General features: G+C 43.3%; 2 protein-coding genes across 8 annotated transcripts in view; one reads left to right on the top strand and one right to left on the bottom strand.

The window, feature by feature from the left end:
* Positions 1-8,033, bottom strand: part of LRP4 (LDL receptor related protein 4) — an 81,817-nt gene extending 73,784 nt beyond the window's left edge. For both annotated transcript variants that reach the window (XM_075105466.1, XM_075105467.1), the window contains exon 1: positions 7,812-8,033. In XM_075105466.1, the coding sequence (XP_074961567.1) occupies positions 7,812-7,902 (91 nt within the window). In that variant the 5' untranslated portion in view covers positions 7,903-8,033. The remainder of the gene's footprint in view (positions 1-7,811) is intronic.
* Positions 8,034-20,756: 12,723 nt separating this feature from the next.
* CSTPP1 (centriolar satellite-associated tubulin polyglutamylase complex regulator 1) overlaps positions 20,757-27,671 on the top strand; it is a 112,865-nt gene continuing 105,950 nt past the window's right edge. For 3 of the 6 annotated variants that reach the window (XM_075105463.1, XM_075105462.1, XM_075105460.1), the window contains exons 1-2: positions 20,770-20,969; positions 26,166-26,268. In XM_075105463.1, the coding sequence (XP_074961564.1) occupies positions 20,795-20,969; positions 26,166-26,268 (278 nt within the window). In that variant the 5' untranslated portion in view covers positions 20,770-20,794. Of the gene's footprint in view, positions 20,970-26,165; positions 26,269-27,671 lie in introns of all 6 variants that reach the window. The other 3 variants (XM_075105457.1, XM_075105458.1, XM_075105461.1) reach the window with 3 other exon arrangements.

Raw genomic sequence — 27,671 nt, 5'->3', positions numbered from 1 at the left:
TTTTCAAGAGTAACAGGCTTCAAAAATCACAGTGAGAACACCACAGTCTGAGGCCTCAAAAACCTCATTTCCTAAATTTGTCAAGCCTGAAGAAGCTGCAAACTCTGAATCACAAAGAAAGGACAGCAGTAAAGCTGGCTTCCTCTTAACAAATGCAATTTTAATTCAGAGAATTATCCCACCTCCTCGTTCATCCTCAGGAGCTTGGAACAGAAGCAGGAAATTACAATCCTGCAACTTTTCATTTTTTCCCCTGCCCTCAGAGTTGCAAAGAAAGGATTTGACTATTCAGCAGTTAGGGAAATTTAGAACTAAAGTTGGGTGGGAGCACAAAGGAAAAAAAAAAAACAATGAAGGTGTGTCTTCATTTTATTCTAATCCTAGATCCCATGGGACATGGTTCTGCTACAGTGAACGGCTGCACCTTAGCTAGAACCTCTCCCAGACACTACCAACTGTCACCAAGTCAAATGAACTGCCGGAGCTGGAGATTCAGGGTAAAGGACCAGAGCGCATATTTCCATCCAACCTTCTTGCATAGTCACACAATGCTGCCTCTGAGCCTTTCAGAGAAGGGGGCTGAGAGCATCACATGTTTACATTTTAACAGTTCTCACTAGAGACTCACTCCTTCACATAGCAATTCTTAATGGAGAAGAGGAAAAGAAGTGGCCTCCTTTCCCAGAAAGGTGTTTATTTTCTGCCACCATTCTTGTTCTGTACCCAGACTCCTTTCCAAACCCAGAGTAATCTCCTATACTCCCTTTATGCATTTTTCCAGGCAACCATCTCAAAACTCCTAGTTTCTCTCTTCAACTCTGCCCTCCCATGTCACACACTTTTCCAGGCAGGACTGTCCTCCAAAATATCTTCCTGGACATCCCACTCAAAAATCCTTCTGGCTGTATGTGCTCCCAAGCTTGACAGCTCCCACATTCCACCACTGCAGATAGCTCCATCACCATCTCCACATTATGCCAATAGCCGTCTCCCTTTCCGCCTCCGGCCCCATTACTAAGCTCCTGATATTTCATAAAATCACCCACTAGGTCAGGGACTCTGCTGCTGAGGGTCCCTAACAAGTTGTCACATCCTGCTTTAATATAAAATAAGTCTTTCCCTGCCTCAGCAGTTAAATACTGCTCAGTGCTCACCTTCACTTTCAAAACTTCCATGTTTTAAACTACCTAATTAACAACTCTTTCTGCCATCAGATCCTATATAATTACTCCACTTGGATCTCCTTACACAGCTCTTCTGTTCCTTTGCCAGCTTGGCTCTCATTTCCAAAATGCCTATCTTTGCTTCTGTTAATATCTGTACTCCTGTATCCCCTTCCCTTCTTCTCGGTATTTACACTACTCTTGCATCTGGTTCCTCATCCTTATTTCCCCAGTTACCAACTTTCAGTAGTCTTTGGTGCCAACTCCTAGCCAAAAACCTCTCTCTAGCCTTCTTATAAGAAGTGATTGGAATTAAAAACTTTCAGAAGCTTTTCCCATTAAAACAAAGCTAAAGGAAGTTTAATTAAATGCTATGCAATTTTAATATTGGACCTTATCTATCCCACTTGAATTATTGCATCCCTGGTCCTTATCAGATGTTGGACATCTAATTCAGACTCCAAACCCTTTGGGACAAACGTAGCCTCTTCCTCCGTGTTCCACAGAGCCACGGCACTTAGGCCAATCCTTAAGGTAAGAAAAATACCTCAGAAATTCAAAGAACTCGATTTTGCCAACAGCAGTGCCACCCCGTACACTGAGACTTGGGAACGACCAGAGAAGTTAAAAGTACTCACTCTTTGAAACTTCAAAAGGCAAGAATAGGGTTCCCGCCTCCCCCTCCCCAACAGAAGTAATGTCTGACCATGCCTGAGAAGAAAGGAACTGGGCACAGACTGCACTGAAAGAGTTTTTCCATGGTATCCCTAGCCCCTTCCTGCGTCAAGTTTCCTAAGCCATCACTTATCCCCTTCGAAACAGCAGGAGAGTCACTTCTTTTTTCCTTCCCTCTCCAGAAGGAGCACAGCAGAAATAAACCTCGAATGATAAATTACGTACCACCTTTGTGAGGCTGCCTCTTGGGCAGACGGGAAATTTTTCTCCCAACGCCTTTTGTTCCCAGCTTTGATCCCAGTCTTGGATCCGCTCTGTTCAGCACTCCCTCGGCCTGGAGGTGAAGGGAGAGCTGACACAGGCCAAGTTCGGGCTTACTGCAAGTCACAGTCAGATCTTCCATTAGCCTTCTCCCCTCCCCCTTCCCCACTGGAACTCTCCTTGAGTTTGAAAAGATCCTATTAAACATTTTCCAGAGGGCCTTAACAGAGGATACATTATTTTGATGGATGCTGGGACTAAAGGAGGAGGATTTCTAAGTACAGTGAAATAATGGAGTTTGTTCTAACGGGTTTAAGGGATGCCCAGGGGCACCAAGTAAGCTCCTTCTCTGCAAATCAAAAACACAGAAGACCAGAAAATGGAGCCGAACAACTAAACGCCAGGAAGCGGGGAAATCGGGCTCTATTTAACTGCTGCTCTTGGTTACAGCCAACTTCAGGCTGCTTGGAAAAACAGCACACACACATCACTGGCACAAACTTAACAGGAGAAAACAAAGAGACAACAGGGGTCAAACTGGGGGTGGCAAGTAGGAGAAGGATGCAAGGCTGGGTCCCCACCCCCTACCAGAGAGTCGGATCAATTATCCTTGAATACTAACAAGATTTCTGATTAAAGAACTGCTGCTATGCAATAGAAACAGGAAGCTCCAGCAGCCGGGAGGGGCTGTCAGGCGGTAACAAAGAGACACAGAAGACTATGCCCTGCTAGGGCACACGGAGGAAGTCACCATGCTGGTAGCCAGGAGAGGGATCTCCCCTGCCTGGAGTCACAATAACGTCTCACTGCTGGTAGATTTAACTCCAGGAGTAAAACTTCACCTTGACACTCAGAATATGAGGTCTGCTTTCAGGAAAACACATTCTCTGCTGGAAGCTTTGTTGGACAACATATCTTCGAAAAACCTCATCACTATAATACAGGGAGATGAATTTTATTCTCATCCTAACCCATTCAGGGGAAATAGCTGGTGCTTCTTCATTCTGAGTATTGCAACATCAGAAAGTTGCTATTAACATATAACAGCTTGAGACAAGGGTTTACACTGTCTTCTGGCATATGTTTTTTGACAAAACTGTGATTTGCAGTACAAACATTTAATATGCATATACAATACCATCCATTAATGGTTTGTGACTTGATGACTGGTGGGTAAACACAGAAAAATCTAGTGACCCAAGAACCACTTCAGGAAAAGCAGAAGATCTGTTATTACTTTTCACAACCAGAAGTTGTGCTAACATTAAGCATCCTCCTATCGGCAAGCATCTCATCGCTTCAGAATTGGGCTCCCGACTATTCAATACCCTTTTTTCCTTTTCCTCTATTTTAAACAACAAACGTAACTCCTTGGTATGAGGAGTTTCAGTCACCCACAATTTAGCAAGGCAAAAGTCCATAACCATCAGCTCCATTTGATGTTAATAAAGTCTTCATAAAGACTTTTTTCTGTGCCCTTGCATAGTGAGTCTGCTTTCATCTAGGCTCACAGTAGCTGAGATGGAGTTCTGCTCCTCACAGAAATACTGACTGCAGCTTGAGAGCCTCTCAGACTAAATACACAGCATTTAGAATTGAATACTTCAGCACTTAACAGGCAGTTCTGCATAGCAGAGGCAAAAAAAAATGCCTGGAAAGCTGAAAAACCTGAACACAGGCTCACCCAGAACAGGATGGCAGCCAAATACTCCCAAGGTAACAGTCCCAGAGAGACCAGATATACAGCATGACTAAACCACAAGCATACGGAATCACAAGCCCCTGGATCCATGTAGTTACTATCTTTTATTACAGGGAAACGGAAATCTACAGGGAAGACAATACAGAGAGGAGAGACTCAAGACGCATTACAGCGCTCGGTCTTCACGCAGAAGAGACGACAAAATCCCCTAATAGAGTAATGCCTAACGTAACAGCCACGGCAAAGAGCCACAGGCACTACAGATGCAAAAAGCAAGAGCCTAACCATCAAGCACATCAGATTCATGGATGACAATTACAATTAGCCTTCCCTGCCACGATTTGTGTGAAACACAGATAGCCACCAAATACAGTAGGCCAATTAATGGAGTGGGTTTGCTGCCTGCCAGAGCTCCGGCTCTGGATGTTACATCAGGTAAAGCCAGACATCTTAAAAGATGGTCAGTTTAAGTATGCGCACATATATACATACATATATCCTTGCTATGTAACCCCCTTTCAGATAACATCACAAATAGCTAATGTGGAAGTAACAGGACTAGAGAAATAGCATCCACTTTTCTTATGTCTCTTAACAACAGTTTACTCACCAATTCACCCCTTCCAACAGAGAGTCAGTAAAATTTCTGCAGTTTTATGAATCTTTTGATCACCAGCAAGTGAAACAGAAGTATTATTATAAAGAGAAATAGCCACAAAAGTCACAAGCAGCAGAGGAATTCAACGAAGGTGCAGGATGCGCATTTTTTAAACCTATTTTTAAAACCGTGACTGCTTTTCAAGATAACATCTCTTTATCAGCTTTTATAAGTGTTATGAAGCATATATACCATCGTGTTCAATGGTACATTGCATTCTAGGGCAAATGGAGTTGGCCTTGGGCAAGACAATTTCTACTTCACTTCCAACATTTACAAAACAAGGATAATATTTGCCTATTTCACAACAGTGCAGGAAGATTCAAGAGGACTATCAGACTACAGATCTTTCTCACAGAATGAATGTTTTAATTATTTTTCAATGTTAATTTCACCAGTCTGGAGAACTACAGGTTTTTAGAAGTTTTTTTTTAAAAAAAGATACAAATCACTTCACTTTCTTTTTCTAGTTAACATACAGCAAGTACTGCCTTCTGGTTTGAACTACAAACAACTGGATAATGTTTATATCCAACCACATTTTCTTCTGTAACTTCAATGAACAGAACGTAGACCAACAGCTCCAAGTTTTCTGAAATCCCATTTTGTGGCCCACATTAACAGAATATCCCTCTTAAAGGTTCACAAGACACTCTGGAAATGCAAATATTTTGCATGACTAGCACCTATTGATTTGGTTGCTGCATACACCCACACTCCCAGGATGCACGAAGGGATTCTCTGTTGCAGAAAGCAGTGCTAAAGCACACAACTGAAAGCTTCTGGAAAGAGGATATAAAATTTCTTATCTGCACTAAATAAATGAAATTATATTGTTAACTTCATACTGGGAGATTTACGCTTTATGCTTTTCCACTAATGCTACCATGTTTTAGCAGACACAGAATTGTTAAAAACCAAACAAAATAAAGCAAAACAAAAAACCCAACGCTACCACTTGTCAGCCTCCTGCAGCACCTTTACCCTTCATTTTAGAAGAGTTACTGCCTTTACCACTCTGACAAAAAGAAACAGTCAAGATAATTCAGGGTGATCATGATAGCTGTGAATATCATCCAATCTGATCAACAGCAAACCCAGGTACCCTCAGCACACCCAGGAAGCAGAACTTTATCAGCTCCCAAGTTGACAAAAGGAAAACAGGCATTTTGCACTTGGCCGAGAGCTGTAGAACCAACAGCAAGGCCAAGCACACATAGTGGAGAGCACAATTCCCACTGCAAACTATTCTTCTATAGAGGTATTGCATTCAGGTTTGTGACTCTAAAATGTAGTCAAGCTGTTTGGGGAGCGAAGCTCTGATATTAGCCATGTATTTTTCTGGCAGAGCTCCAGGAGCCAGAACGGCAAGCACATAACCCCAGACAGGTTCCGTGACACTGTATTTATACTAACGCAGACCATGACATCAGGCCCTTCTTCATCACCACACACCAGCAGTGCATGCCATCAGTTTTAAATTCTCTCTGTACACCCGTTTTTACCTGTAACGCCCTTTTCCAAGAGCTCAAGAATCTTGCAGACCTCTTTTTTTGTTTTGGCACAGTCTTCTCCAGTTGTAACTGCCACTATCCACCAAAAGATGGTCAAAGGTCAATCCTGCAGACTTGTTTGCTTTACCCGCTCCCATGCCAAGGTGCAGTGGTAAATCACAAAGTGCTTCTAACAATTTACCTGTTTGACGCTGCAAGTTCTGTGACTCTGGATGCTCTATGACAGTTAAGCCATACACCATCCCTTCAGGTACTTCCAAGGGACAACAGTGAAAAATTTCTAGCTAAGGAACACCAACTCATCACAGACTTTGGCATCTCTCTGCCCCCTCCATCCTGACACCTCCTCATTTTTTTTCCTTGCTTCAAATAGGGAAAAAAAATTGCTCAGGAATTGTGTTCTTATTGTAAAGCGTATCTTCCCATGAAGGAAAGAGAGTGCCTACTTCTGGAAGCAGTTGGCATGTCCAATCATAAATTCACATACATTTGACAAGAGGATACAGGAAAGCGCACTGATGGGAGAACTACTTGAAAGAGGTAAACTGCCATAAAAAGCATCCTGGAGACATCAAGGCACAACCACCTACGAGCAAACCTGCACTTTACAATCAGACATCCCCCACATGGCTGTTAACAGCCCAGACACATTAACTAGGAGCACCTGGGTAACAGCCAAAATAAAACACGTCCGGATTCACACCTACATTAAGATCTGTGCTTTAGATCCTTCTCAATCCTAGACCGCACTTAAGTATCTGTGTGGCACCTGGAATTTAAGAGTGCTTCTGGTTTCTAAAAGGAGATCATCTGATATCCAAAACTGCAGCCCTCTACTCAGCCCTTCCAAGTCGGTTTAGCACCTTCTTCAAAGCTGCCTGCAATTAGGCTTCTTGTTAGAAGAGAAATAATATTACTTGAAACCCAAACCCCATGTGATTGTGCCCCAGAGGCGATACTCGCAGGACGGGGGAGGTCAGCGGCACTACGGCAAATGCTTCCTGTCACTTCAGAGGAGCACAAGAGAAAACGGATGGATGAAATCATACAGCAGCTGCCGAATGGGCAACGGGAGAGAAACGAGGTAAGTATCTCCTCTCCGCACCCCTCCCCCAAAAGCCTTCCTACACTTTTTATAAACAATTCCGCGAACCTTTCAGGTGTTTTCTCTTCCACCGGCCGTGCCTGGAAAAAGAAAGTACTGCCGCACTAAGGGGAAGAAAAAGCAACTTCTTTTCAGTCGATAGAGCAACCGCAAAGGTGAGTTTTCACGGGGGAGACTTCGTGGAACTCCTTCCCCGCTGGCGAAGACCCCTCCCCTCGTCCCCCCGCCCTGGTTTTGGTCCGTCCCTCCCTCCCTCCCTCCCTCCCTCCCTCCCTCCCGGGCGCGGCGGGGGGGACCTTCACTCCCCGCCGAGGCCAGGCAGGTAGCCCGGGGCTCCGCGGCGGAGCCGGGTTTGTAGCTTTAAGGGGCCCGTAGCGGCGGGTACGCGTTTGCATTCCTGCTCCGGAGCGGCGGCTGTCCCGACACGCCGGGCTCAGCAGCCTCCGAGGCAACCTGCGCTCCCGCCCCGCCGCTCGCACCGCGGGAACAAAGCCCGCCGTTCGCCGCCGCCGAACTTCCGCGGGGGGCAGCGGCGCGGACCCTCCGCCACCCGCCCGGGGACCCGCGTCCCGGCCTGCCGAGACTCCCCACTGCGGGACGGGGAAAGGCGAGAGCCCCGGCGGGGGCACGGAGCTTCGTCGGTGAGGCGGGAGCGGGCAGGTGAGGGGGCGGCAGGGCAGGGCTCCCTGCCGCCGAGCCGAGCCCCCCCACCCCCGGTGCAGAGGGTGCTTACCTCCGGCGCGGAGCAGCGCTCCCAGCAGCGGGAGCAGCAGCAGCAGCCGCGGAGGAGCGGGCAGGAGGCAGCCCCCGCCGCGCCACCTCATGGTGGCAGCGCCCCCGGGGCCGCCCGCAGTCACGTCCCGGGCTCTTCCTGCTCGCAGCACCCCGACCCCGCCGCCGCTCCCTCGGCGAGCTCCGGGTCTTGGGGGGTCGCTCCCCGCTCCGCCCGGCCCCGGCCCAGGCCCAGGCCCGGCCCCGGAGGAGGAGCCCCGCCGGGACAGCCCCCGCCCCGCTTCCCCCCACCGCTGAGGCACTTCGCAAACTTTCGGCGCGGTAGAGGCGGTCCCGGGGCTGCGGTTTTGCAGCCAGACACACACCCACACACCCGCCCCCCCCGCTCCCCGGCACTGCGGCGGGACCCCTCGGGTCGCCCCGGCCCCCCTCCGCCCTCGGCGGGGTGCGGGTTCCTCTCCCGCTGTCCCAAATCCCAGTTCCCGCAGCGCCGTCAAGGAGCAGCGCCCAGGGCTGCCCGGTACCCTCCGGTGGCCGAGCGCTTCCCGACTCGCCCCGGTGGTCTGTGTGCATCGCCAATGTCGCATCCCCGTTGGCCAAACGCCCTTCAGAAACTGGAAGCCTCTAAGCCCCTCATTCCCGAGCCGTTTCCCCAACATACATGTTGCTATCTAAGAGAAACGTCTGACTTTTTTTTTTTCCTCCTCCTTTCATGACAAGCGTTCTGATATTTGGTGTTTTCCTCCTAGCCACAGTGCCTGGAGTCAGCGGATTATGTATGAATCTCTGATACCCTAAAAAAAAAAAAAAGAGCTAGGGTCGTTGCCTGCAGGAGTAGAAATTATCACTTGGGCAATCATCTTCTGTGCCTCCTGATCTCTGTGCTGCATTTAAAAGCAGGCAGGCTTTCACCAGACATCATCGTTAAAGCCAGTTTTGTGATCCTCTGCGGCATGATTTGACATTTTAACACATAGGGTTGGCAATGCAAGAAACTGTTGTTAAATAATTAATCTCAGTTTATTTCAAAGTATTAACTTGAAGAGAAAGCTGATTCATATAGTCCAAACCCTGGACCACAGGGGAAGATGGGAATTTTGTCAAATTGACACCAAAGGGCCGGTGACAGGAATGGTCTGATTTAAAGCCTTCGCAGCCATGAATCCAGAGGAAGCTGCAGTTAATCCTCTCCTTTAAAGAATCACCAGAGCAAGTAAACAGCACAGCATGTGATTGAGACAATGCTGCCACTCCTATTAATTATGTGTAAAATAGTGAAGACAAGGGACATTATTAAAAATGTCAACATAAAATTAAAGCGGGGACTGACTTTTGACAAACTGAGCTCAATGTAAAGAAAAAAATAATCCAACACAGAGGTTCGCTGAGGAGGAGAACTCCTAAGAGCATGAATGCTGTAAGAAACAGCAAGCAGCAAACCATGCATAAATTTACAATATATGGCCCCCAAACTTTAGAAAACGCAGACTTTTTGCTTTATACGCAGGCTCACTTCTTCAAGATAGGAATGGATCCACTTTACGTAGCATGAGTGCGACAGCAGGTAGACTATGGCATTGAATTCTACGCATATGATAGGCAAAGCTTATAAAGTTGCAGAAAAGTAACAAAAAATAAAGGTAGCCAAGAGGGACTGATTGAAGTGGAGAGATTAAAAAAACCTCTCTATGCTATCATTGACGCGGAAGAGGTGACAGAATGAGGCATGGAAAGAATATGCAATTATTGTAAAGGAATAAACTCCAAGACACCAGAGTTTAAGACAAGCGAAGCAGAGGAGTTGGGAACAGTGGGTTGGAGAATGTTAGCACCGCTCCGACTGGGGGCTGGCTGACTGGTGAGTGTGCAAAACCCCTACTGCATCCCCCCAAATACAGGGTAACATAGCCAAAATTCATTTAAGTTTATATTCTCAACTGAGGCTAGATCCTCAGGTAGTGTAAATCAGAGGAGCCCTGCTGACCTCAGGCTCACAGAAGCTTGTAAGAAGTTTGGACACCGAAGTTCAGAACGTGATAAAGCACAGACACAGGGCCCAGAACTTCCTGATAATTATATACTTAGGTCATGGAACAGTCTTCCAGCAGTTGAGATGAGTATTTTCCTGTGTTTAAAACAAAAGCCTCTTGAAAAATATTGTCCTAAACACAAATGAATTCACTCATTAGCTCTTCAGTCCTTCTCTCCCCAGAGAACACGTTTTACCCACTTGTGTTTGTTAAAGTGTGTTTACTAGTCCTCTGTATCTTGTGCTGCATTCCAGCAAATCGCTTTCCTCTCCAAGCTCAACTTCCCTGTAATTATATCCCTGTCTTATAAATCATTTTGAAATCCCCTGGTGAAATGTTAGAGGAGCACATAGTACTGTCTTTCGTAACAATCTCCTAAACAGGTTGCCACTGAGCAGATGGAAATTTATATTATAAACCTCTTGGTTACCAACCTGTTGATAAAATACCATGAATATAGCCCTGATTCCACATGGGATCTTTGGGGAACAATTGTAGATTTATGCAGTGTAAAATGGATATTTTTGTTGAAAGAAAGCTAGAAGAGTTGCTAAATAATGCCAGTAAAATGGAACCATATGCTTAGGACTTGCCTCTTTCAGACCAAATAGCTTTAAAAAAAGACTATGTAAATGCACTTCCACCCATGCAGAAGGTAGGCACATGAGGGAGGAACATTATTAAGTTACTTGTCATAATATATATATAACTGATAAGTGATATATAGCACAAGTATTTTAAGAAAGATGAGAAAGAAGTAACTGAAATATAATTAACAATTAATTTATATTACAACATGCTTAATTAAAAAAACCACACCAGGCATTATAAAGGGAGCAGATTATTATCATAATAACCATTTCAGGACATAATTCTTCCCCACCGCTCCAAACAGACACTTTAGAGAAATAAACCAATCCAATGACAGAAAATAACTCCTATGAAATAATAGCATTGTTTTCAGAGGGATTTTAAATATCAACCCTGTGTCAGGAAAAACAGAACCAAGAACATGGTGTCATTGGAAAAAGAAGAAAGAAAGGAACAAGAACAAGGTAGGATTACTACAGAAAATACACTTTAGCTATTTTAAAAACTCAAAGACCTTAAGAGGAGGTTAAAAAAAAAACCCATACAAATGTGATGGGCAGCTTTGGTCTTGCCTGTCAAAGTATTTTTAAAGCATTAAAATGGGCCCTTCCTTGGGAAGGTGCTTCTCCACCCCTCAAGCTTCCTAGAAAAGTATGACAGATCAGATAGCTTCATTGCTATGTTCAGAAAGGTTTGGGGCAATCATGTTTTAAATATTTGAGATGGTATGAGTTAATTTAATAGAATGAAAAAAGCACATGGAAAATGGGCAAGATGCATTTGTGCTAAATCAGGTTTCCTTTTTTTAAGTAATTGTTAAGCTCACTGGGTAAACAGTTCTGGGTTCTGGGTAAACAGAAGGCAATGGACATGATGCATCTTGTACAGCTTTTGGCACTATCTTACAGGCCACTTTCACAGAATGCCATTTTAAATACAACTAGTGGAAAGTGTGCAGGCATCTGGCAGAAGAAAACCATAGTGGTCATCAGTGGTTATTCATCAAAATGCAAAGGCAGCTCAGAAAGACCCTTTCAGGGTCTGTCCTAAGCTCAGTTTTGTTTAGTATGTTCACCGACAACTTAGATGATGCAACATTTATGCTTGTAAAATCTGTGCTAAAAAACCTCATAACCTCAAAACAACCCAGGGGATGCAAACTCTAGGAGGGATGAAATCAGACACCCCAAATGCTACTGTCAAATTGGACAGGTTGCCCAAAAACCAACAAGGAGAAAACTAGTAATGAGAAATATAAAATATTATTCTTAGGAAACAGACCTCAATAAATAGTGTGAATTCCTGACTAGACAGAAAGACAGCAAAAACAGATTTTAGGATTGTACAGGTAATGGACCACATAAATCAACAGTGCAGTGCCACTGCCAAAAAAATCCATTTAATTCTGGAATGTGTTAACAGGTGTATCATATACAAGACAATTTGTTTGATTTCTTAACTTCGCATGGTACCAAAGCCCCGAGCGGCATACTGGGTCTGGTCCTGGCTGAACACCATAGAAATATAAACACAGCTGAAGACAAAGAGGAAAATAACAAGAAGTTTAGAAAACAACAAAAACCCTTTGAGAAAAAGCTGAAGGAATTAGATTTGCCTAGTCAAGAAAATAAAAGCTTCAAGCAAGATGCAGCTTTCCAATACATACAAGCCCATTAGAGAGGCGTTGGTCAGCTTTTCTCTCTGGCTCCAGTAGAAGGACATGAAAGAGTCAACTTGTTTTGTGACAAGAAATGCTAAAAGATTTTGCTGATCAGCATTCCAACTAAGGATTTTTTAACACTGGAGCAGACTGTTGAGGGGGACTGTGGAATCTCTCTCACTGGAATTTTTTAAGAACAAAGTTTGATAAGCAAGCTGGTACTAGCCTTGATATATTTAGTCTTGATACAGTGCACGCTGGATCAGGTGATCTTTTGGGACCCCCTTCTAGACCTAAGTTCCACAATGGATGTAAGTCAGAAAATTCTAACTGGAAAGATCATTACAAACTCTGCAGTCTGGTCTATCAAGTTCTGTGTTACTAGTGAGCTCCACTAATTAAACAGAAAAGCCAGGAAAACAGCAAGTTGTTCCAAACAGAGCTCCAGGTTCAAGATAAAATCACAGGTTCTTCACTACCAGGCTATGGGATTTTCCAATGGCCCTTTTAATTTCTACCATTATTCCACTGCTACCTTACCCACATCAGTTCCCTTCTCAGTATCACCAGTGAACCAAAGAGGTGGTAGCTTGGAATACCAGGTAAGTTAAAAGTCAAGGTTTTACCCATACATAGGAAGATGCAGTTATGCAGTTGCACTGCCAAATTCACTGTTGGACATGTAAAGAAACAGTTTAATTTTCCAAAGAGCCAAAGGACCTTCAGCTTTCACAGCCGGTGACCTGGTTTCTAAATGATGGTCTTTGTGTGAAATACATTAAATGAAATGTTAGCATTGATTTATAGTTAATGCCATCACTTTTTCCCTTGTTGCCTTCCCTGAAGTTTTCTAAGCAGTGGCACTACTACTGTGTACCCAGATATGCTCATCAATGACATAAACATTCAAGTCCTGTCAGTACTCTCCTTCAAAGTGTTTCTCAAGTTACTGCCCACTTTTAAGAAAACAGTAATCCATGTGCCATCTTCTGCAGTGTTACCACAATTGTTTTAATTTACAACAAAATAAAGTTCAGGTTAATAAGTCAGAGCTTATGTGTTGCTTCATTTTCTTCACCTTTCATTTATCCACTGCCTTCTAAGCATTCCAATTGCACATTTATTTTGGGAAACTTTGTGGTCATCTCATGGACCACCATTAATTCTACTTCACAGTGCAGAACAGCAAATCTTCTAAATGGCTGCATTCAGAGGCTGAGATATGACAAATCTTTCAAAAGGCCCTTTGTAATTTAATGACCAAAGCGCAGATTATTTGAACACCACCACCCCTTTTTTTTTTGTGTGTGTGTGTCTGGAAGGTGGGACTGAAGCCTTCCACTCTGGGGGATAAAAAAACCCCAACCCTAAGTAAACTGACTCTTAAACTAGTAAACAAATACCCAAACCTTTCTTCATGTTTTCTTTGAGAACACAGCACTTCCTGGGTGCCTTGCAAGCTGGTTCTTCTCCTTCTTTTGCAGGTTCCCTTACATCCTCCATGTAAAAATAATGCAAATACACCCTCTTCTACTCCTGATGAGACTCCTCCCTGCAGTGAAATGGCAATTACCCAGGCCTTGCACAATGTCTGCATTGCAAAGGTAGCCTGTGGCCTAGCCTTAGGAACAGCACAGTTTAATACCTTGACTCTGGCACAGAAAAAAGAGAAAAGAGGAAGACCATAAAAGGAAAATCTTCTTTGAAAAGCTAGCAGTAGAAGAATTCAGTCTGAAGACAGAAGCCTAATCGCCTTTGTTCTTCAAACACATTCAAATGGATAAGTAGCAAGTTGTGGCTCTGTGGCTCCTAAATTAATTTTTGACTGCACAGAGAAGCATTTACCAAAGAACTGAAGACATGTCTCTTTGACTTCAAGCTATTAATGTAGTTTGTCATCAATAGCCTCTGTATTCAGTTAAAAAGTTTGTGATAGAAACCAATCACATAATCAGAAAGGAAGATGACCTAACGTCTCAGTATCCAGAATACCTCTGATGGGGTGAGTTTTAGCTTCTCAAAAAACTAGAATACATGAATTGGGCCTAGACAGGGAATAGATGTGAAAGACATAAACGTATCTTTCCCTCACCTCACAAAGCTTTCTTGTTTGCAGAAGCCCTGCCACTTGGAGATGAGTGACTTGTAAAAATGTAGACAGATAAAGAATGTTTTCTGTCTTGAAGATGATTCAGTTCTAATACTTTACTGGGATGATGGGTTAGGCAAGTACTGCCAGCATGCACAAGATAGAACCCTTGAGTCTTTCTGATAAGAGATATGGCATGTCAACCATCTGCTTTCCTATCAGGTGGCTGAATCAGAGACGCCTCTTTAACACCTCTCCCTCTCTCATATTAGCTCTTGATAAATGTGCATGAGGGAACAAATTAATTGCTTCTCACCAGCACTGAGACCTGAATAAAGGCACAGGTGGGAGCAAGATCCAGAGTTGCACACACCCTCCACATGAGTCTGAGATCAGCCACCCACATATATGTACACACATCCAACCTCCCTCCTAGCCACATATACTTGCATCCGTGTCATTGCAGTTTTAGGATTTTAGGATACTTAAGCATATTAACATTAGCATTCTGAGAGTTCAAGGTAATGCGGGTTTGTGTATTGTATTTCCATTTATGCTTCATTCTAGGTCAGCAGAGTTGATGGAAAGTTTATTGGTGATTTCAGCAAGCACAAAACCATGCTTTTAATGTACAGTGTGCATCTTTGTCACAGAGACTGCAGGTTTCTGTTTCACACAACTTAGAGCACACTGAGCGTACTTAGTAAATATCAGAAACGGACTCTAGTCACAGAGTTTGAGAGAAACTCTAATCCACATATAAATTTGAAGCATTCAAAGAACAATCCCTCTTTCACTAACACCGTGTAAAGTTTAACACATAAAGAGTTGGAACCTTAAGGACATTTTCTTACTGTCTAACATGTCATTTGATTATCAGTTTCAGATGCGGAATAGACAATCTATTTTGCTATGTTTTAGAAACTAGCATGATAAAGTTAACAAATCCAAAGAGAAATTTAAATACATTCCTCAGATAAAACTCAATGTCTTCATTTTCTACTGTATTGTGGAGGATGTTCCATGTTCCCTCTATTCTGTTTAGAAGTAATTGCCATGATCTTCATTCACTGTTTTAGTCTCCCATGGCTTATCTTCTCTCTCTGTAAGTGATTGCAGATTTCCACCTGCATCCACTACTCCTCATCTTCTCTTCCAAAGTACTCCAACCATTATACCATCTTCTGGTCTGTCTTCTCTTCTAGTGCCTCCACAAAGATGTTACTCTTGAAAACACCTCAAGTATTATGTAGCCGAAAGGAAAGAACATTCATCCCTTTGTCCTCTTATATTACGGAGTGAATACCAATGTGTGCTTTCACTAAAAAAATAATATGGACTTCAGCTCTTGCATAGCTGTAGGGTTCCACACTGCTTCTTCACAACAGCCTTAATAAATACTCAGGCTTTCTTTTGTGTACCTAGCAAGCAGGACTAAGGGTTCCACAATTTTAATGAAACTGTGATCTCCTCTTTCTTTCATTTTTTCCTCCTTGCTTCCATCATTTGCTTTTTCTTGTAGATGTTATAAGACAAAATACTTTCAGAGTATTTTGAATTTGCTAAATCTCTGTACTGCACACAGAAAGTTATATACCTTTCCCATAAGAATGGTTTGCTTATCACATGGCTCACATAAGAGCTGGCCAGTACAGCTGTCAGAGTTACTGCTTCACTTCAGCCCAAGAAGCAATAGCCAACTCCCACACAGATTTGTCTGCTCTCTTGCACACACAGAGAGCCATTTCCTTATTAAGATTGTCTCACACAAACACCTGGTCTAATAGATAACACAGTCTGGCAGCTTAAGTTTGCAAGGAACATTCAATGAGTAGGAATGAAGATGGAAAATTGCAGGCCTTCTTGGGTTACCCCCCAGGATGAGCTAAGCCTTGGCTGTCAGAAATGTTTCCCATGCCAGCATTTCATAGTGATATTTATTTTTACCAGGCATTTTAGACTTTTTTTGTTTGGCATGACAGATCTTGCAAACTCCACCAGAAATGGCTGGTTTTCTTCTCTGCATCGTTAGTGGGGCAGCATTCCAGCAGAGAAGGGTCACTCGCTCGGTATTTAAGTACCTTTAAAGACATTGTCCTTTCCTTCCTGAGACAGGACAAGGGGCAATGGGCACAAGTTGGAACACAGGAAGTTCCACCCCAATATGAGAAAAACTTTTTTCCTGTGCGGGTGACAGAGCAGTGGCACAGGCTGCCCAGGGAGGCTGTGGGGTCCCTTCCCTGGAGACATTCAAAACCCGCCTGGACGCATTCCTGTGCCCCCTGCTCTGGGTGTCCCTGCTCAAGCAGGGAGGTTGGATGAGATGATCTCCAGAGGTTCCTTCCAACCCCTACCATTCCGTGATTCTGTGATTCTGTGATTTCTTCAGATCTCTCCTCAAAACTTGTCTCTGCTTTGGTGCCCATAACAATAGATTATCCATAAAGATTGACAGTTGTTTCACTCAATGTTTTTCTTCTCCCAGTACGATTTGGGTTTCATGTGTCTTAAGATAAACAAATTTTGTTATCATGCCTACAATTTTATTAATTATTATGTACTAGAAAAAGCTCGGCTGGCAAATGTGTGGGAAGCCTCAAAAAATACAAACCACCACCAAACCCCAAAAAGCTAAGTACTACAAAAGACAGGCTCTTAGCTAAATGTTTTAAAATAGGACAAGGCTTTGGACACTCAAAAGATGAACAAGAAAGGCTAGAGACAGTTTCCTAGTATTTCTGTGGAACTGGCTTACATTAATTTCATAGAAGTCAGACAGAACAAGACTGAAGACTGCCCACAGCTTAGTTCCTTAAAGCAATAGCATCTCCAAATGTCACCTGAAAAAAAAGAACATATAAAAGTTTCCTCCGATATGTCTAGGCTTTATTTTAACTATTTTAGCAATAATTGTTAAAATTCTAAGCAAAAAAAGTATTTCACTCCAAGAAGCCAGACAAAATGACTCAGTCTGTTTAAAACAAGGCATTTCCTCTGGAATTTGTTGCTTGATATCTAGTCCTGTTTATTATTCTATATAATACTCTTTCTGAAAGAGGAACTGTTTCTCAAGAGAACTTTGGCTAATAAAAGGAAAGTGTTTCAGCTCAACATTGATAGTATCATTTAGGAAGGTAAACATAAAACCAGCAAAGAGTAAGCTAAGCAATTAACATAGTGGGGTCAAAGTATGTGGGAATGGAAGAAACCAGAAATCTGATTTAAGATAAATTGCTGAGAAACGCTTGTAAAACTGACACAGAAAGGAGTTTTTCAGTCCAAACATTGTAACATAATAAAGAAATTTTCTTTCATGACACAATTTAAAGTATACCACTGACTATTTTCAAACCTGTGGTCCCATGGACTTTTATGTAAGTAAAGTAGCCTAATTTACCTGAAGGTATGATTTCTGAAAGACTACTTAAAGCACTCTTTGAAGTGAATTAAACTAAATCAAATCAAGGTCACTTTAGCTCTGAAAGAGGGTGTGTACAAAATGTATTAATATAGTCCAACTGATCCTTCTTGAAAGACCGATTTGGATTCCCAGATGACCCTGGTAGACAAAACTCAGCAATTTTAGTTAAAAGATGTAAGCACCACCATGATTTCCAGGGTAGATGGCAACCCAAAAAGTGTGCTCCATAGGCTTGTCCTTAAGTGATGTACCTCTGATAATCTACCAAGGGGTTGTGACAGAGAAAAATATGTTTTTTCACCATCATTCTTCCAGCCTGGTCCAAAAGACCATTAAGCCCCTGTTAGATTTGCCCTTCTCAGAGCAGCTATTAAACTTGCAGGTGTTTTCCAGTGACACAGAAAAGCCTTCTCAATTTATTAAAATGCACTAGTCTAGGGTTCTAAAACTAATATGGGAAAAAGAACTTAATACCTGTGGCCAGGCCGGCAGCATTTCTCCCTTTTCAGCTCATGAGTGTGAGAGAACAGGTGAGCCCTGCAGCTGATCTGTTATATCACCTAATCCTGGCTCTGGCAAGCCCAGAGAGAAATAATAGTAAACAAGGAAGACTATAAATGGCTCCAGATATGACATCTTGTTTTTATATAGTTTTCTTTGAGTTGTTAACAGTCAGGCGCCACTACTACTGAAACTTATCATTATTACAACCACAAATGGGCTCAGTGTCCAAAAGGATTCCCTTAGCTGGTTTAAAGGAAATAACAAGGTCCAACCCATAGAGACTAAACAGTAACCAGAAAAAAAATCCCAGAGAGTACGAAAAATAGAAATATTAGAATGTAGTATTTAAAACTGGACTTTAAAGGCCTCTTGCAAATGAGTACCTCAGATACTGATCAAGGATAAATTGTGGTTTACAGAAATGGTTTAAAAATCAAAAATTAAACAGGTCATAACCTGTGGAAGGCTCCTAATGGCTCAGTAGACCAGCAGTATGGGAAAGGAAGGCTTTTATATTTGGGTTTTGAACACCAGTGAAGCTACCTGGCTGATAATAAAGGATTGATTGTGAAAATAGAGATCTTGATGCTATAGTTTCAAAAGTGCAGGAACTCTGCTCTTAAGCCTAATGATCACAGGGGGTCTGACAAATTCTGTTTCTCCTCTCCAATCTGGCCTAGAACCAGACACTTCACTGACAAGTGCCAGAAACCCCAAAGTGAGAAGTTATGGAACAGACATCATATTAGGAAAAATGTTTTCCAAAACTCCATTAGTCAGATAATTAGCTTCACTGTGAATTAGGACAGTTCATAATCCTACAGATGTTGTGCTCCATTTCTTCCCTATGCTTTTGTATGTAACAACATAATCCTGTGTTTTCTCATTCTGCATGAAAATATCTACTTGTTTTCTAAATTCTGCTGAATTCCTGGCCTCAAAAATATCTTGTGTCAATGTATTCTACAATCTAATTTATCATAAAAATTTTCCCATCTTTAAATTTATAGCCTAAATTTATTACCAAATGCACAAACTGAAAAACTCAACAAATAACAGTTTTTAATGAGCTTAATTGTAGCACAAATCATTTTACATAACATCCTTTTATGTTATGTATATCCTCTTGAAGACAATCTTGCATTTTTCCAGTCATTCTTCACACTGGAGTGTCTCATTTTCTGCTTCCTAAATTATTCTTTCTGCCCAGCTTTGAAATATTTATATCTAAGCCATATCCTTTTAAAGACAGAACAAGCCAAAGGCAGTGCAGTGGTCCAGGCAATTTGGGGGGGGGGCATATGAGTAGGTAAGTTATATTATCCTGTTTGCCCTTTTTAACTGTCCTTTGAGTAGAGATTAAAGTTGAGTTGCCAGCAGTCACACTCAGCTCTTTCCTCCAGTGGAATAAAGGCAGGTTATATGCATGCACAAGTGGTTTATTTAATTTCTGTTCTTCTGCATAAAACTTCCAGTCCTGTTTTTTTTTTTTAACTCCTGGGATTACTTTACATCCTGGACTGGGATTTTTCTAATGGCGATGCAAGAAACTGCAAAGTAATTTGGGAATTGTAGCGCCATCAGCTTCTTGGGAAGAGAAGCCCAGCAAAGCTGCTTCCAGCTGTGCAAAGAGCTCTGCCTCTCCTACATCCTCAGTATGAGGGCCGTTTGTGAGACAAGCTCCCAAAGAAGAACAGAAAGAGCCCTGTGGTTCGGGGCATTTCTGCTAGTTTCTACTTTCATGTTAACGAAGTACAATTCCTGATGCTCCCCATGCCTTCCCCTCCAGCACACAAGGATTGCAAAAAAGCCACAGAGGAGTGGTACAGACGAAAAGCACAGCTAAAAGACCGCTTTGGTCACCCTGTTCAGTCCCTGCTCCCTGGGACAAGGGTGCTACATGGTGCCCTTCATTAACTACCATTCCCCTTCACATTAGGGTCTTTCTCCCACAGTTGTAGCCCCAACAGTCCCTGGCGTTTGGCACCTTCTGATTTCCAACCTAAATCTAACCAGAATGACTTTACACATGCATCTCCTTGTGCCATTTTGGCTCTTCAGCTTCACTAACCCTTCTCCCCGAGTCCTCCCTTGGCCCTACAGCACACTGCCCAGGGCATCACCCACTGCCCCTTCCCGAAAGGAGGTTGTGGTGAGGTGGGTGTTGGTCTCTTCTCCCAAGTCACTAGTGATAGGACGAGAGGAAATGGCCTCAAGCTGCATCAGGGGAGGTTTAGATTGGATATTAGGAAAGAATTTCTTCACTGAAAGAGTGGTCAGGCATTGGAACAGGCTGCCCAGAGGGGTGGTGGAGTCACCATCCCTGGAGGTGTTTAAAAAAATGTGTAGATGTGGCACTTGGGGACATGGTTTAGGAGGCCTGGGGGTGTTGGGTTGGGGATTGGACTTGATGATCCTAGAGGTCTTTTCCAACCTTTATGATTCTATGGTTCTATGATTCCTTACAGCCAGGCCACCATGTTGTCTGCAGCCTCTTCCTCATGGCTAGGCTGCCATGTCACCAGTATCCTCTAGAGACCCTGCCCACGAGGCCGCTAATGGTCGGGCTGGAGGGAGGCGGTAAGAGGCCACCGTGCCCTCGCTCGGGGGTGGCGGGGCGGAGGAGTCAGAGATCGGGCAGGCGGGCCCGCCCGGACGGTTTTGGGCGCGGAACGCTGACGGCGTGGGGATGTGTTCCCAGCCGGGGCGAGTGGCCGAGCAGAGCCGGGCTCTGAGCGCTGCGAACGTCGGGCGCCTTGGAAACAGACGGAAGCCGGGAGGGAGCGGCGGCGGCGGGAAGAGGAGAAGGAGGAGGAGGATGCTGAGCCCTGAGCGGCTCTCGCTGCCGGGTCCCGAGTACCTGGGTGAGCAGCGGGGTCGCGCTCCGAGGACCCGGTCCCCTGTGCGCACCGCGGCCCGGCGCCGGGCGGGCTTGGCGGGGCCGGGGGTGGCTGCGGCCCGGCCCGGCCCGGCCTTCCCGGGGATGGCGGCGAGCGGCCTCGGACCCGCAGTGTGTGTCCCCGGGGCGGAGCGGCTCCGTGTCCGCCTTCTGTGCTGGGGAGAGGGTGACACCGGGGGGTTGCAGGGCGGTGAGGGACGGCGCTGCTTCCCCGGGAGCTGCCCTGAGGCTGGAGGGCTGCGGGGTCCGCGGGGTGCGGGGAGCTCCCCTCCGGTGCCCTTAGACGAGATTTCTGTGAAGGCCTGGGGAAGGTGAGCTGCCGTCCCCTTCCCTTGTCATTGTGAGTAGAGGCAGGTGACGTCCAGCTGCATAGTGGCAGCCTGTAAGCTCATTTAAGCTGTTACACACCTGTTTTGCTCACAGATTTATGTGAGCAACCTTATTTTAAGGTCATTTCCCAACATCGGAAGGGGTGCTGTTCTTATGTTGGGAGATGGTTCAAAAGTCAGCTTTTCTTCTGAAATAGGTGATGTTGGTAGTGTTTCCCAGGTAAAATGGACATCTTTTAACTTACAAAGCAGCTGCTTCCTGGCAGACTATGTTCTTTTAAGCTGGGTCTGTCACTTTGTGATGATGTTCCAGGAAACCAAGGAGCAAAGTGGTTCGGTGTTAATGTGTCAAATAAAAATAATTAGGGTGGAATAAAGTCAATATGACTTAATTTAATTGCTAAAGAGGAGATAAGTTACAAGTAGTAAGCATTTGGGATGTGTTCAGAAAAGTATTTTTGAAGTGAAGCTCTTCAGCCATTTCTTTATAGGCCCAAGAGGCTGTTTGGTAATTACTGTTATATAGGTAAACATAATTTACTGTGGCTTTCTTGTACAAGGAAAGGTCAGAAATGGTGTGGATTGTTTTGTGCTGCTTTTTCCACCACAATTTTGCTCTCTCTGGTAAGTCAAAATGAAACAAGACTAGAGAAACGCTGCTGGCTTCCAATAAATGGAAAACCTGTCTTGCAGGGAGGAGACTGAAAAGAGCTTAGTTTGTTTAGCCTAGTAGTAGTGTCAACGAGGTAGGATCTGACTGTTCTTTCAAAGCACGTTATAGCATGGAAGAGAGATGAAGCATTTAAGCAAAGGAGTGATCTAATTTGTCTTAGAGTAGAATCTCTCTATGCTATTGTTGCTAGGCTGCTGGTAACGTACTTTGTGCATACCTACGCAGCTGCCGTGCTATTCTGTGTTAAGGAAACTTGAGGCAAAAATAAGGGTTCTCATGCCCTGTTTGGGGGGGATTCTCAGGAGACTGGCTTTGCTGAAGTTCTTATTACTGTTTTCAATTCTGGAGCTAGTTCAGGTATTTGAGAACAGTATCACAGTGTGCCATGTAGATACACCCTTTGGTTTTGTGCTGCTATATCACACTATGTCAGCATTTTCAATGCACGTGTTAACAGAGAGACTCATAACTTTTCCAGAGTTGCTGTAGGCTGAAACTTGCAAAATGTCTTTTTATTTTTTTTAATGAGCTAACTTGGTTTTAGTTTCGTTAATTGTTTTGAATGAAATGGGCACTTAACTTTTACTTGTGTGAAACTCATCAGTAAGGATTGAATCAGTCAAAATGATCTAGGAAGCAGATGAAAAATTCTTAAAGTGTAAGAATAAACCAGTTCTCTGTTTCGTATTTGAGGTTGAGAAATGATACTTCGAAGAGATGTGCAAGCAGCTTTATTAACCAACTTAAAGTAAGCCGCCTTTTACCTCTGTTCTACATGCTGATCTACCATTCCCTTTTCATTTTGTAAAACCTTCTAAATTTTTCTGACATTGGGGTCAGAAAAAGACACATGAGCGAGCATGTCGGGTTGAGCAGTAACTTGTATAAGAGCCTGTTCTGTTGATCATTTAGTATATCCTCCTCTTTAGGTTGCAGTATTTGTTAATAGAGGGGAAAAAAGCATCTGCCACCTGATGGTGGTATTAGCTGTAAATGTTACCAATCAAGATGTTTTTGTCTTCCTGAGACTTTGTAACTTAAGAAACTGCTCACAGATCCCATGAATGAATTGTATATTAGCAGTAGGAGAGTGGTTAAAAACCAACCAACCAAAATCCCAAATCCCCAATCTTTTCCCCCCCAAAATAAACACACCTCCCCACATGTTTTCCTAAGATGCTTTTATGTTTTCTATGCTGACCTGGCATTCTGAAATCACCTTTCTTTGGGTTTTTTCTATTTTGTGCATCAAAGTCTTGTTAATATAGTTGTCTGATGTGGGGTTGTAAGCAATTGTGATAAGTTTAACTTTCTGTAATTTCATTCTGAAGTTGTGTTGCCCTGGGCTGTCACATAGAGTATTCTCTGAGTCTCCCAGATCAGCTGGCACTGTCTTTCCTGACCTGGAATGGGCAAGCTTCACCTAGCCTCTTTTTCCCCTTTTCCTTTTTCAGTATTAAAAACAGGCCAACAAATAAAACGAGTGGCAAAAATAACATTACATGCTGCTTGCTGCATGTTTTTTTCCTATTTTTTTTCCCATTTGAGATGATTCTTCCATGTCCAGTTTGGATGCTAAGAGGGAAAGAAAAGCAGCTGGGAGTTAAAACAGAAGTGAACAGGGAGAGAATTAAGCATTCACTTAAGATGAAAAATAATTGCAAAGCTTTGGTACAACAGAGTTCCTGGAAAATAAAAATCAGGGCAACATGTCTCATGCCACAATGATTGTGAGATAGTAGGTAGAAGAACAGAGATGTCTGATACTCGGTGAATAGGAAAGGAGATGAGGTTTGCAGAGTTGGCGGAAAGGCTGCGGGGAAGATGTTGTAACAAGAAGGACATCTTAAATAGCGTTTTCACTGAATAAACAATACTTATTGTTTGGGATAGTGATGAAAATGTGTTTCTCATTTGATGGATGAGACTGGAACTACAGTAAGCAAAATGAGGCCTATTTGAGACACTTTTCCATGCCTTCCTCATTATGGTTTAATAACTGGTGATTGCTCAGTTATTTATAGCAGGCAATGGAGCACTCGGTGTATTGTTCTGCTCATGCAGCTGTCTTCAGAAGCTTCAAATTGTATTCCACCCCACCCCACGCCCATCGTGGAGAAAAAGCAGTACATTATTACAAATTTCTGAGCAGATTCAAAAGTGTGTGTTAGAGGTCAGCCCTGTTGTGCAATGTGTAGCATTGTGGAACCGTGCCCCATAGGGGTTTAGGGCCAAGGTTAATGATTCTAAAAAAGCAAAATAATAAAAATACGTTTCATTGATGGGGACTGTTCTATGAAAGGAGTGTATACTTCCCCACGAAGCTTTGGGAAGGGCTTTGCAGTTGAGCAGAAGTTTATTGCAGGCTTAGAAGAGTGGAAGCCTGTCTGCTGGTACCCTTTCCTGGCTTAATCTGGTACTGCTGACAGCTCAAGAGGGGCCTGGGAAGATGGTTTCTGAGTGCCAGATGGGCTGTAAAATGAAGAGGGGGGGACAGATGGGCTGAAATAAAGTTACCCGGTTGCTGTTATCTTGAGCCTGTGACTGAGCTGCACGACTCATTCCTCCCTCAGGGGACACAGGTGCGCAGAGCTATTTTTCTTTAATCACTCACATAAATTAAATTTATTCCTTTGCATTAAAATAATTAAATAAAGCTACGCCCTGTATCTTTTAGTGCCAGATAATATCTTTGAACCTTTGACTCACCATTTTGCTATCAGCTGCAAGGTACTTTCCATGGTGTGCTTAACCAATTTGACCATTGTCCTGAAAAGTGTTCTAGGCAGAGAAATCCCCTGATAGCAATCAATGTTCATTCATACTTTTAATCACTGTATCCACTGGGAATAATAATTTCCGGGCCTCTCTTGAAGTCCACCTGCCCCACACTAAGATGAAAGGGACTTCCATGCTGTGTATCAAGCAGCACAGGCTTGATGCTTACCAGGATATTAAGCACAAATTAAAATGGTTTGAAGAATATTAACGTGGGTCTGAAGTTGGCCAGTTGCTGGAGAGGGGATGATGCTGCCAAGTCTGGAGCAGATTGGCAAGGAGCAAGAACAGTCTTTGCCTTTCCTATATCCCTTAAGGGTTTTTTCCTGCTCTTTTTAGGACACGACACTACTTGCAAAGGTGCAGTAGCATACGTGTTTAGGACGGAGGTGTGTGCTTTGGGAACAGGGTTTGTGTGCTTTCCAGGTTAGGAATGATTTTCCTGGGTTCGTTGTGACTTGTCTTCTGATTGTTGAACTTGTGCCAGCTACCAAGCAGTAGATTTGGAAAGTCTACTGCTTGGTAGCTGGCACATCACCCTGAACTTGGCTCTTTGTTGCTCCAACTTGGTTTCTAGCCAAGAATATCAAAAGGGCTCAGTGGCAAATCTGTGCTGCTTCCTCCCTGGAAAATGCTTGATTTGTACAGAGGCTGCCCCCTGTAGAAGCAGCAAAATGGTTTGTGTTGTACCAAACTATCTTTACTCAGAAGTCCTACAAGTGAGTGGCGTTCTGTGGTTGGGTACTGGCAGATCTGCCACTTCTGAAATTTGCTTATGTTTGGTTCAGGCAGTTATTTGAGATTGTTGAGCAATATAAATCTCTCCTGGCATTGAGACCTGTTCCCCACCTGCCACTCCAAGAACATCGACTGGTGTTTGTATGGAAACAGATGTACTTTTATATGCACCTTTAGGAAAATAATTTTACAGGATTACCTTAGAGCTACTTGGCTTTGGTAAGGAGGGAATGGCAGGGAACACCCAAAGCTCTGCAACAGCCCCATAGATACGGCATTGACTATCTGTATATGAAAGTTGCCTGTGACTCAGAACAGAGATCAGGAACTCCTCTTGAGTAAGTGTTTTGCAGTGAGGCAGCCTCACAACTCCTTCTCCTCTTCCTTCACTTCCAGAATCTCAGGGGATTTTAAAAAAGGGTCAGCACTGTTAATGGCTAATTCTGTGTAGCCAGGAAGGGCAGTAGGATTTAGGTCAGGAATTCTACTATCCATATATGGGAGGATGAAACCTCTCTAACTGAGGGAGCAAACGCTTGTTGGCTTGGTGTTCCACACCAAGCAAACAACTAGGCTAGTCTGGCTCTGGCTTTGCAGGCCCCTTGTATTCTAATTTCTGTCTCATATTGTCTTTTATTCGCAGCTCAAAGACATGTCCTCACATACATGGAGGATGCAGTGAGCCAGCTGCTGGAGAACAGAGAAGATATTAGTCAGTATGGCATTGCCAGGTTCTTCACTGAATAGTAAGTACATCAGGATGCTGCCAATAGGGCCAGCCTGAGGGGGGCTTTTGGAAACAGACAGGGTACATGTTGAATGGAGCTGGACATATGCTGATTATGTTGTGAATGTTGGATTTCACTGGGTTAGCCAAGGGCTGCCTGAGCGTGTTTTGGAAACATGCATGGGGTTCATACACTTCAGTACCTCTCTTATTACAAACATTCACGTGAAGCAGTCACTTTGGGGGACAGAGCATATTGAAAACCAAATTCTGCTTGCCTTAATCAGTGCTGTTAGTGTCAAAAGCAGAGACTGCTTCTGGTTTGAGCAGCACTCATTCATCCATTTTCTGAGTATGAATTTGGACTGTTTTACGTTCTTGTGTGATTGTTGTCCTGTTGAATGCCTTAACAGAATGCCTCTTCCTCCCTTATAGCCTGTGTAAGGCCTTAAATAATGAACATAATAATTACCACAGATAATATCTTCCTACTAATTTGGAAAGATTTTTTTGGGGGGAAAAAATGTGTGCTGGTCTTCAGTGTTAATAATGTTGACTCAGCCAATTGCTGTATGTGTTCCCAACTTGATGATGTCTTGCACAATGTCTAAAACTCTTCCGGGCGGCTTCATTAAAATCTTTTGGTAATGTGTGTGCTTGCAGTGGTTATATGTTTCTGTCTTCTGATGTCCATTTGAAAATCTTCCCTTGCTTGCTTCCTTTCCTGTTCTTTTTTTCTGAAGCAAATCGATGTGCAGAATGTTTCACAACAAAAACTGTACTACAGCAGTGGAAGAGGGTGTCAAAGCATAGCAGTAGCTTTCTTTCTCAGTTGACCACAGTTTCAAGGTTGTTTTTTTGTTTGTTTGTTTTTATTTTGTGTTTTTTCTGCACATCAGTGTCAATCTAATCTCCAAATGAGATCTAACTTGCTAGTTTGACTGATTGGACAACTTGCATTATATTTTCTTGCTCCATGCACATTTTCGACTTTTAGACAACTGAGATTCTCATTGGTAAATGAGTAACTAAGAGAAATACTGCAGCAAGTCTGAGGGGAAATTCTGAAAGCTTTTTTTTTTTTTTCCCAAGATAGGGTAGCAAGCAGTTCAAGACTAGCATGGTTTTGATCATCTTGGCAGAGGAGGTAAGATATGGGCCATCTTGCTCCATCTGTTTATATAACAGATCTTTTAGGTAGATGGCACTGTAACAAGAATACATGATTTCTTGGTAGTACCTTATCTCTTTTGCTCTCAACAAAGTACTTCCAACTTTTACTTGGAGTAAATCGTCCATGTTGCAAAAACTGGAAGGCCCATGCAAAACAGTATAAAGGCGATTTTACTAGAATCAAGCAGCTTATCCAGGCTGTTTAGTTTTACTGTTAACCTTTCTCTGTAGCTTAGTGCAACTAGAACG

The sequence above is a fragment of the Phalacrocorax aristotelis genome, chromosome 10 (assembly GCF_949628215.1).
Source record: "Phalacrocorax aristotelis chromosome 10, bGulAri2.1, whole genome shotgun sequence".
In the NCBI taxonomy this organism is placed as follows: Eukaryota; Metazoa; Chordata; class Aves; order Suliformes; family Phalacrocoracidae; genus Phalacrocorax; species Phalacrocorax aristotelis.
The sequence above is the reverse complement of the archived record's forward strand: the minus strand, read 5'-3'. Positions and strand labels throughout refer to the sequence as shown.